Source organism: Protopterus annectens, chromosome 1.part0 (genome assembly GCF_019279795.1).
Source record: "Protopterus annectens isolate FY-2018-M chromosome 1.part0, PAN1.0, whole genome shotgun sequence".
Taxonomy (NCBI): domain Eukaryota; kingdom Metazoa; phylum Chordata; order Ceratodontiformes; family Protopteridae; genus Protopterus; species Protopterus annectens.
Window position 1 is genome coordinate 1,163,123,646 of NC_056725.1, and position 12,522 is coordinate 1,163,136,167.

At 37.2% G+C, this 12,522-nt stretch overlaps 1 protein-coding gene across 3 annotated transcripts in view; it reads right to left on the bottom strand.

The window, feature by feature from the left end:
* The window catches only part of ARMC2 (armadillo repeat containing 2), a 1,279,645-nt gene that overhangs the window by 540,465 nt on the left and 726,658 nt on the right, over positions 1-12,522 (bottom strand). For all 3 annotated transcript variants that reach the window (XM_044065306.1, XM_044065323.1, XM_044065313.1), the window contains exon 11: positions 991-1,136. In XM_044065306.1, coding sequence (XP_043921241.1) covers positions 991-1,136 — 146 coding nt within the window. The remainder of the gene's footprint in view (positions 1-990; positions 1,137-12,522) is intronic.

Genomic DNA, 12,522 nt, shown 5'->3' on the forward strand with positions numbered 1-12,522 from the left:
CCATGATGAGCTAAAGACTTGCTGCCTTCCTGGAACTTTTCTCATGCTCGTTTAACTGATGCTCGTGTAGTCTTACTGTTGCCGGGAGAGTAGCAAGCCTTTTATACTACCCTATAACACACCCACCCAGAACTCCAACTTGGTCATGCATGTCCCTATACACATACAGACACAAAAAATCACATTCATGCCCCTAAAGATAGACGTATACCATCCCCACAGCCTTGCTGAACCTGCATGAATATCATCATTGGAGTGAATGGGTGATCGCCGTCTTTTGACAACATTCACCTTTTCTTCCAAGAGTAAAATGTTACTCATTTGAGTGATTCTCTAAATTGATCTGTCATGCAAATCAAGAGTCACAGACATTTCTGGGAAACAGCACATGGCTAATTAGCACCAGCCATTTCCCCAGACTGCTTCATTACAATGCAGCTTTGTGAACGAGACTGCCCTCTTCAATGATGCCACCATGAAAAAGAACACCTCAATGCTAAGGAAGTCTGTGAATTGTAAACCTTCTGAGACAAGGCCTTTGCATCAAACTAAACCTTTCTGAATTTTAGGATGTATTTTTTTATTACTCATGGATATTCTACAAAGCATCGGGCAGGATGCTATCAGAAAAAAGAAACATAAATGAACTTCATAAAGCCCTTAACATAAATAACCTGATAACCTATTTGATTCATTTTTACACCGAGGTTTGCAAGGTACATGATGCTGCAAAATTGTCAATACAAGCCAATGTGCAAAAGTTTGATACTGATAAATGCCACCCCTCCCCATGGTGTTCTAATATGAGTGGAAATTAACGCCAGCTGTCATATGATGTGGAAAGCAAAGCAGGAGAGCAGCCCCCTTGCAGAAAACATCTATTCCATAGCTATTCTCAATCATCAAACACTATCTTTTTGGAAACTGAGTGAAAATGATGAGCAAAATTGTGGTTTGATAAACTGTACTATATATAAATTTAGTCCATACCTTAATATCCTGGCAACATTAGTGCAAACATCTTTATCAGCAATGTATTGTTCCAGTATTACACACAGTTCAGAAAGAGCACCACTGAGTAAGAATCTTGGTCTTGATTGTGACAAATCAGCTATATTTCTTAAAATAGCAGTGAGCTGTAAAATAAAACAAAAATCCATTCAAATATATAACCCTTTTAGTGTAGCTAAACTCAGACTGTTTTATGTACTGAAATATTATAAAGAGAATGTACAATTATATGCATAGAAATATTACAAAGTGCACTGTACATTTAACAAATAAAATGTACTGTACTTGCCAAAACTGCTGAACTTCGAGAACATATCTGCCATGGTTTCTATTTACAGCTGTGCTCTGCACAAGCAAATCCTGGTCAAAGGTCAGCAGCGCTGGCTAGAAAGTACAGAAAATTCAAACCAGGTTTTCATCTAAAAATCTGTATAAACTGATTCAAATAACTTTATATTTAGAGGGAAGAAAATAAAAGTTCAGAATCAGACAGTTTCAGTGTCGCATATCATAGTTTCCATTAAGACTAATATATTTACAATCAATGGATCCATGCAATCCACTTTAACAACCATTCTGTTTCTACTGACATGAATAACTAACAAAAGAGAAATATTAGTTACAGCTGAAAGGAATTTTGCTCTCTGGAATATGAAAATGCTTCCTCTAAAATTTTGCCCAAGTAACCTCCATAATTCCATATCAATCTGGTACTTTGCAAAAATATACAAACAAATAAATAAAAAAATAGGCAGATCTTCTGTCTTCCACACTCAGTGATTTAGATGTACTGCACTGCACAAAAGCATATAATACACATATTTTAATATTTTATCAAAATAAAAATAAATAGCATCTTTTTGATGTAGAGTGGTGCATAATTTTCTATCTTCTGTTACCAAAGTTAATTCTTACATACATTTTGCAAACATATTTAACAAACATTAGTCACTAATGTCTGTCTAAAGGCATGGAGAGCCCTGTATTGACCATTTACCGGGAATGGCACATGCTTACTCAGTTTATACTGCAGCCAAATACATTATCAAAGCCGAATGACCAGTTCTATGGATCAGTGCTTTATTACACATATGCACACTATCTATCTCTCTCTCTCTCACACACACACACACATTTTATATACATATATATATATATATATATATATATATACACACACACACACACACACACATGCAAACAAAATGGACATTTTGTACTTACCATAATGCTGTATCCTTTTTATCCAAGTCCATCATGTACCTACAATAATGCTGCATCCTTTTCATCCAAGTCCATCAAACATGACAGTTGGGTACCAAGCGGCCACTCTGGTCCAATCTGAACATTAGTTTGTGCTCTAATGCCTCGAGCTCCTGCAAACTTTCCTATAATCACCTGTGGGCCTTCCCCTTCAGATTGAATTTTCTGCCTAGAGACTACATGGTCTAGAACAAACAGAAATACTATTTGGAAAACAACACATGCTTGACAATTTGGATGAGGGAAGGAGGGAGAGATGTCATACTGGATGGACATGAATTTTCTTATTTGAATATTTTAATGACAAAGAAAAAGCACAAATCAGTCCCTTAGCAAAGCCCAGTAAATTTGCCCTATCCATAAAAACAGAAACAGGATGCTGGATGCTTTTTTCAGTAAGCATTATCTCCCTAAATAGAACTTGACTCCCATCTTCCTCAAACCCTTCACCTGCCCCTTCCCCAGACAGTGACATAAGTGTTGATCTGTCTTGTAAACTAAGGGCATCCTTACAGCTCCAAAGAATGTGGCAATTCCCTGGTCTTCAATGACTTGGAAGACTGCACCATGAGGACCGGAGAAGAAGATGGATAGTCTGTGGAATAGCAAATGACCACAACAGAGTCACCAACCAGTAGCTGAGGTAAACAGGGAGCTGGTCTGACCACTAAAACCTCATTACAAAGCTCTTCTTTTTTATGCTTCTGGGCAAGTACAACAGCAGAGACCGACTGCTGCTGCACTGATAAATCAAGAAGGAGATCAGAAATGTGGGTTGTGTGGCTTAGATGAGTTGGTAGGGGGAACAACTGAAAACAAGTGGTTGAGGTAAGTATACCATGGAAAGTCCCCCACTAGTACAACATCCTTTCCCAAATACATCAAACTCAATTAAGATTTTAGTCAAAAAGTAAACCCTTTTCCTCACAAAAAGTTTACACAAGCACCAACAGTCCCAATGTCTTTGTTTTATAACACATTAAACACTTTCGGATAGAAAAAAAACACAAGTAATAAAAGCAGGAAGGCTTTACCCATTGGGGACTTATCTGCTTAGTGCTTGAACATCTTTACCTGACTGGGAAATGGAACTTGCCAAAGAAGTGCTCGCTTCAACATAAAAAAAAGGTCCGACAATTTTGAGGGCTTTACCTTTTATATGGAGTTTTATTTGTGCTCTTCTTAGTTGGAGTGCCTGGAGGGCACTCAAAGCATTGGAAAGCTGGCTGGTACAGAAGAGTAAAACCCACATAACTTAAGCTATTGTAATGGTGATACATATTCAAATACTGACATCTAGAATGTACTTGTCTCTCAAAGAAGCCCTTAGAAGAAGATCATTGAGACAGGTAAATCTATACGGATTTACTCAGATCATATCTTCTCCTACTAGGATCAGTAAACCTAACAAAAAATAGTATCCTATATTGAATACTCATTAACGGCCATCCTCACATGTATAGGGCCAGTATCCGACCTGAAGACATAAGTGACCATTTTCTTACCTATACAATCAGGCATAAGACTTGCATCTCCCACCAACCTACTTACCAAACAATTACAAACAACAAAAACTTTAACCCCGCTAATTTCCAAAATGAACTCAAAGCATGTTATTGGGCAGTCCTAAAACATCTCCCACTTGAAGAAGCTGTATTATATTTCAATACCAAATTCCTAGCCATCCTTGATGCCCATGCACCTGCAGATTCTATAAGAACTAAAGCAAAAGCTGCTCCATGGCTTTCAAAAGAAACCAGACAAATGCTCTTACTTAGAAACAGAGCTTGGACCACTTGGCATACCACAAAACCCCCCTTAGATCAACTTAGATTTAGACAACTAAGAAACAACACTAAAAAAATCTACCACCCTAGATAAAAAAAAAACAAAAAACTTTTACTGCCATTTACAACAGAAGCATCAAAACAGGCCGCAAACGTTTTGGGCAGGTATAAATAAACATATTCACCCAGGGCAATGCACAACTCCTACCCCCTCGCCTACCATCCAAAAACCTTCGGAAGAAGTTGACAATTCCTTTAATAGCTTCTCGCAAAAACTATCCAGTCACTAGCTAACCAACTATCTCCCAGTTTCCCAAATCCTAATGCCACAGCAGCTAGTTCGCAACTCCCCTTTAACTTTCAACCAGTTTCCACATCACTTATCCATGCCCTAATCAAGAAACTAAAACCTATCACCCTCCCAGCTGAGCCATAGCATACCCAATCTCTATCCTGATCAAAATAAATATATCAGAAGCCACTATCCCCGCCATCTGGAAGACATCCCAAGTTATTCCACTCCACAAAGGGGGCAGTTCCACTGAACTGTCAAATTACAGACTTACAGCTATTTTGTCACCCCATGCTAAAATTATGGAGATGTGCATCCATAAACAACTCCTGAGCCATCTCATTCAGCACAATCTCCTGGCTAACTTGCAGCATGGTTTCAGACCATTCCACAGTACAACCACGGCCTTCCTCTCATTCTCCAGTGTTATTAATCAAAACCGTAACAATCAGCTTTCTTCTGCCCTCTTTCTTGATCTCTCCAAAGCCTTCGACATGGTCAACCACCAACTACTCATACACACACTCTTAAAACTATTCCCCTACATGTCCAGGCTATCCAATGGTTCAAATCATATCTGAGTGGTAGACAACAGGCTGTACAATGGCAGAACAAACTGTCTTCCCTTCTACCTACCACCCTTGGGGTCCTACAGGGCTCTATATTAGGACCCCTATTTTCTATCTTTATTAATGACCTGTACACAGTCATCCCAACAGCCACCTGCATTCAATACGCAGATGACTCCACTCTGATTTGCTCTGCCACCTCCCCATTAAGTCTGCAGACTCTATCCCAAAATGTTTTTAATACTGTTGAAAATTAGCTCTGTAATTGACGTCTCCAATTAAATCCTAACAAAACAAAGCTACTGCTTTTCTCCCCCACTTGTAAAGCCTCTGCTCCACCCTTTACTATAAAATCTAACAATGGCACGGTCATAGTCCCAGATCTGTGTACCAAACTCTTGTTTGTAACAGTTGATAATAACCTCAAGTTTGATATGCATATTAATCAAACTATTAAAAAAGTTAATAAAAAAGCTTGGCTCACTATACAAGATCAAACCTATCCTCACTCCACTAGCTAGGACAGTAATTGCCTGTACACATCTACTTTCCACCCTCCTTTATGCATCCCCTCTTTACTCGAACTTGAGTAAGTCTGACCTTAATAAACTCTCTAGCTGCTTTAATCGTATTGCTAGATTTGCCACCGCAGCAGCATACAGAACATACCACTGTCTGAACATAAAGAATCTAGGGTGGCTAGAATTGCCTATCCAGCTTCAGTACAATCAGCTAATAGTAGCACATAAAATTCTCTAGTAACCTGAAAACATACCCGTACTTAGAAAAATTATCACCCCTTACAGCAACCTCAAGACACTTCGCTCATCCAACAAATTACCTAGTCCAAACCCTCAAAAAGCAAAAACTCATCTGGAGACTCTCTATATGCCAACTCTGTTGGCAAAATATTGGAACTCACTTCCTGCTGAGCTTACTTTAGAACCCGTTCTAACTCAATTAAAAAAAATCTAAAACAGTACTTTTAAAAGGCAATGGCTACGTCCTTGCTCTAATCCTGACTACTCTGGCAATATAAACATGTGCAAAAGAGGTCTTTTGGCCATCCCTACATTGCTTCCTAATTGCTACCCTATAACAAATTAGATTAATATATGACAGAATGAATGACTTTTACCCTATGTGTTGTATCTGTAACAGTGCTTTAACTTGTTTAATGTAACAGTTTTTCTGTATGTATGTATGTATCTATGTATGTATGTATGTAAGTATGTATGGAGCTTATCTCCCCGGGCCACCGCTGAAAATGGACAAGTATCCAGTTGGATTATCCCAGTCAACAAATGTAAAATAAATAAATAAATAAATAAATATGAATACCCTGGAGCCTACAGAAGGTTATGACTAGCGCTAGGCATTGGGTGAACACCCCTGGAGCTGTAGAAAGAGCAAAAGTCAAAGCATAAAATGAAACTGAAATATAAGGTACAAAAATTATCTTGAAAGGAAACCTTGAGTCTTTTGAAGTCTTGATTTTATTTTCCTGCAACTTCTTTTTGTCAAACTTTTTTATCCTTTTGCTGTTGTTTCTGTTTTTTCCAAAACAAAAGACTCCCTTATTAGAAGGGTAATTACTCTGGAACTTTGGTACAAGAGACAAATCTAGTGTGTTTAAAATCCTGCATGCCTTTAAAAATGTCAGCATGAGTATGACCAAAGAGAGTTTCCCTACATGGGGGGGGGGGTCAATAATTTGGATTTCACATCTTTGGGTACAGATTGTAGTCTCAGCCAAGAATACCTCCTTAAGAGAGGTCCTGTAGCTGCAGCTCTGGAAGATGTATCAGCAGTATTTTAACTGCATTTGATAAGAGTGCCTAGGCATTTGGGTTGTGGAACTGAACAAAGATAATAAGGAAGTTTTATTATCTGCCTCAGGCATGTCAGACAGTAATTTATTCACATCTCCCATAATAGACAAAAACTATCTAATCATATGGGTTTGGTAGTTTTGAAAGAAAGGACGTGTAACTGAGGTGTACACCTTCTTTCATTACTTATCCATAGCCTTACTGTCTTATCCCAGGACAATGCATTAGTAGATGGCAGTAACTTTCCAGGTTTGTGACATTCCTTAGAAAACGCTGCAGAGTAGTAAGTATATCTATAAAGACAGTTTTGTGTACGGAACCTTGTAAAACCTGTCAGGTTTATTATGTGCTGGAGCTTGAAATTCTGAATTTAAAGAAGCTGTGGCAAAAGTATCTTGCAAAGCTCCTAAGACCAGAGATAAGCAGGTTTGGGGATTCCCATCTATAACAAGTCATAGTGCCTTTTCTGCATAAACAAGTTGCTTTCCTTCCCACTGAATGTTTTAAATCATCTTTATCCTAGTGTATCCAAAAAATAGTTTCTCTAAAAAGGAGTCTTTCAATTCAAATGTAAATGATGAATGAATCTGAGAGAAATATCTTTAGAAAAGAAAGCTCTTTTTCTCTTGTGAAGGAAGGAAGAGAAAGAAGCTGTAGATAAAAACTGAGGAGGTTTTAGGGACATAACTCTCTTAAAAAAAAGAGTGTAGCAAATCATACTTCTTCTGAGGGCCCCTAATAGAAAAAGGGGTATAAAAAGATTGTTTTTTCTTCTGCTTCTTTTTCTTATGAGCATAAGCTTGATAATAATATGGAGGATCCAACCTATGACATTCATCAATCAGGGTACCTGGAACTTCTTTACAGACCAAAATCTGAGGCGTGCCCTCAGGTCCCTCACATAAATCAGCTGTCATTCCCCCTTCATGGCCAAATTGGTTTGATCAGTCAAGCAGGACGTGCCAAAATGCTGCACCTTATAAGTCTTCAATAGGACTGTAACAGCAGGAATACAGAACACACTAAGTGGTTTGAGGGGCCCACCAAGCACCACAGCAGATATGCCCATATCTGACCAGACACCAGAAGCTTTGGATTTCAACATCTGAGCTTGTTTTTTGGATGCTGAGGGACGATGACTGCGACCTACTCCTTAAATCTTTGCTTTTCAGGTTATATTTTGAGGGAATATAATAGAGTCCTATATTTTTAGGCAAAAGACTGATGGATCACTTTCTATGGTTATTACCGGATACTGTGCAGAACACACACATATTTAGTGAGATTAACTCTATAATGTATCTGTCACATTTACTTCTGCTAGTTAACATGAAAACTAATAATTTTTGTCCAAAAATGAAGGAAAGAGAAAGTTTTCCCAGATGTTATACTTATCTGTCCAACACAGTGGAAACTGGCATAGGCCATACTGCTAACAGGCCACAGTGAAAGGGAAGTGTCAGTTCTGGTTGGCAGCAAGAAAGCTCTGTGGATTTTCACACCCATATGACTCTTGTGTACCATTTCACAATCTCACATTTGGGGCATACTTTAGACATATGGTAAAACAGAAAGGTGCTCAAGCTTTTGTATGCTGGCCAGACATATGGTACCCTTGGCATGATACTTCCCCTAGGTAATGACTACTGCAACAGTGAACAATAAAGGACATCTTTATTGGCTAAAAGTAGTAGAAAAAGGGGATATTAACATCAAAAATAGAGGAAACTGAAATTAAAGAAGCAACAAGAAACCTGAATACAGGGAAAAATCGTGCTACTGATGGAATACTAATAAAAGTGTGAAAAAAGAGTAATAAGAGATGGTAAAAGTCTGACTAAGACTTTTAACAATATTTTTCTGGGTAGGGGCTAGAAAGAAGCAGTACTGGTAGTAATACCAAAGAGGAGGAATATCCTCTTAAAGAAAAGTGTCATACAGACACATTTCAATTTTAAATCATGACTGCAAAGTCTTTATACAATTTTGCTGAAAAAGAATGGCAAATATATTGCTGATAATAACAGGCCTGGATCAATATGGATTTATTAAAGGTAAGCAAAAGTTTAAAGATAATAGCAGAGCCCCTGTGATTCAAAAAGATCACTCAACAATAACATAATGTTAATTGGTTTTGGATGTCGAAAAATAAATTTGACAGATTAAGGACTTTATAGAGAGATCTTTTAAGGTATTTGGGTTTCTACATGGACAAAATTAATATTTAATATATACAGAGGAGCTCAAGCTAGGGAGAAGTGTGATGAGCTGTCTACAGCATTTAGCCTTACGATACTAGGCAGGGATGTATACTTTCACCATTACTCTTTGCTCTCTATTTAGAGCCATTAGCCAGAGACATAAGACAATCAAACATAACTGGATATAAATGGAGAATATAAAGAAAAAGAGAAAGGTACCTAACCAAGAGGATTACTGGCCTCAAACAGTTGTTCTATGCAGCACGATTGAAAAAGCTAAGACTGTTCTCTTTTGCATACCGCTTTCTCAGAGGCGATCTCTGTCTAACGTACAGAGCCATGTCCAACCCAGAAATGTTGAACATGCTCCATCTTAGCAAAACCAAATCTACTCAAGCTACACACTCTAGGGATATAAACCGCAACACAACAATGAATAGAACATGCTGGAGGGATAGATTCAATTTGCAGAGACTTCCCTTACTATGGAACAGGGTCCCGATCTACATAAGACAGAGCCCCTCACTATCACTCTTCAACAGGAACCTTGATGAGTGGATGGGTAACAGAAAGTTCACACCGGGGATCACACCAACAGCACTATTAGATAGGGGCCAAGGGTACTAGCTGCTAGTACAAGGGTCTAGGGAACTACTAAAGGGGCGGTGAATACCACACAACGTGGCTGGGCTAATATACGCCTTCGGGCAGATAGCCCAGTACCAACCTATGAACCTACGAACCTATAAGAAAACAGTCCTGTTTGTGAATGACATACATGTTACCAGTACAGAATGTGACATAAAAATTACACTTTATAAACTAAAATATTTAATTGTATGGCAGGATACAAAGTAAATGAAACAAAAGCAAAGGCTATAGTAATGAATTATGCCCCAACACTTGACTTGGTACAGTGCGTATACTTTATGTGTGGTCATGACAAAGTGAGATACTTGGGAATTTGCTTGAAACAGGAATGTGGGAAGAAATTACTCAAATATTAAGATTAGACTATGGAATAATAAGATACAAGTGACTGCAATGTTTTTGGTCTCCTTGATTATTTATGTAGGCCATGCTAATACGAGTTAATGGAGAGATCAGACATGAGTGAATGGGGAAAAGGAAATTAAAGGGTTTCTTTGGGACAACACACTTGAGACAGTGCACTGGCAAAACCTAATACTGACAAAGAAAATGTGTCTTTTGGGATGCTTAGATATGGACGCATACTATAAAGGCCATACAACATAACATAGACTAGTATATTTTATTTTGATTCAAAACACAGAATATTTGCTCATTGGAAACACATGATTGGCATAGTCTCTGATGAGATAATAGCAGCACCACACATGGGCATTTGGGCAGATCTAAGAAATGAATATAAAGAGCATTTCATACATCATTAGGGTTGGCAGGTTGGCATAATGGTTAAGGTGTTTACCTTACAAAGACAAGGTGCAGGGTTTGATTCTAACACAGGGGAATTGGTTAGGCTTAAAATGTCCAGCAAGGACAGTGTGCCCAGTACTAACCTATGAACCACATACATAAAATTATTGGCAATATAAAAAAACATATAATGTATATATATATATATATATATATATATATATATATATATATATATATATATATATATATATATAATGTATATACACATACACACACAAATATACATGGGTCTACTTCAAAGTATCAAAGAAGTACACCATTGAAGATCACTTAATTGAGACTATCGCCGAAACCTCTAAATACTGAACAACCGGAACAGCGAAAAGTAACCGCGGGAAGAGAACCACTTGGTCACCAGGACAACAAAGCAAACAACACAGCAAACAAAACACACCAAAGTGGGTAGATTCTCTCCCCCCACACCCCCAAGTAAATATACCAACTCCGAGATTGCACTACAGCATGGAAAGGGTAAGATTCACCATGGTGGCCAAGTGGTTCTCTTCCCGGGGTTAGTTTTTGCTGTTCTGGGTGTTTGATGTTTGGGGAATTTGGCGATGTCATCTCAATGAAGTTGTCTTCAATGTTATCATCTTTTAATACTTTCAGGTAGACCAATATGTATAAACATATATATATATATATATATATATATATATATATATATATATATATATATACATACACACACACATACATACACACACACACACACACACACATATACACATATACACACACACACACACACGTTTACATATAAAAAGACAAAGAAGAAAAAAAATGTAATGAACATATAAAAAAAGAACAAATAATCAAGATTTGGGGAGTCGATGATAAAACAAATGAGATAATAAAATGGAATCATTTTTAGGGGTTGCTGAACTCAGATCAACTTGGATACACAGGTCTAATGTTAGAGTTCCAGGAGGAAGACATGCAGAAGTTTAATAGTAATTCTGTTAAAACTGAAATGGTATATTATATAATTGTGACCAGAACAGAAATTTAATCTACGAACTGGTATTAAATTGAGCATATAACGCAACTTAGAATTGAGAAAACAATACTGTATAAAGGTAACAATTCTAGACAATAAAATATAAAGGTAAAACTAACAGGGAGTGAACAATTAAATATATTACACAATGCCAGTGGTAGGAAATATGGCTTAACCCTAGATATGCTACTAAACTGTGAAAGTTTAGAAGTTTTGCATGAAAATGTTCCACAAATATTTCTATACCTCTATGAGACTTGAAAAAAAATGCTCACACAGATGAGACATGTTAGAGATGTGATAGTTCAGAAAAAAAGGTTCTTGAGAGCATAGGTTTTAGACATAAATGGAATTACTTCGTACAAAAATTACTTAAATAATATACAGAGTCTTTTACTTGGAAGAAAAGTTAACTTCAGTACGAAGATGTTTTTGTCAAATTGGTGTAAAATAACATGTATGAAAAAGGTGAAGGTGTTTGTAATTGCTAAAAATGTTAAAACTAGAAAATTCTAAACCAAAGACAAATCATTGACAATAAAGGTGAAAAGATGATTATAAGGAACTATTACAGATCAGAAGTAGAACTCCACAGTAAAATAAATGAGCTGTATGAGATAGTGTAAAGGAATTTGGGCCTGAAGATGACATTAACATGCAACAATGCACTTAAGATGTATATCTGTTTAATAAAGTAGACTGCAATAGAAGGTGTGAAGTCACTGGTCCAGTTGTTAAGGTTTATAATATAATTAATAAAAATGAAAGTTATGTACTCAAATCTGTGTTATCCATTTCTGTACTCAATGTATGGGTCTTTAGATGAGAGTTGGATCCAACTTCAGCCATTTACAGGTTTTGGATCCGGTGCTCCTGCTCCAAATCATAACTCTCCTTATCCATAATCCCCCTGTGTAAACCCAACTTCTTCAGATCAAGTTTGCCCCACCAAGAAAAAAGGCAAGTATCCAGTGTCTAAGATATAAGTAAAGAAACAAGGTGATGCATACAAACTTGAAAAAAGTTAAGTGGTTAAACAACGTAACAAATATTGAATGAGTAAGGGGGAGTTGAAAGACAGAAACTGACAGTACACATCCATTGTT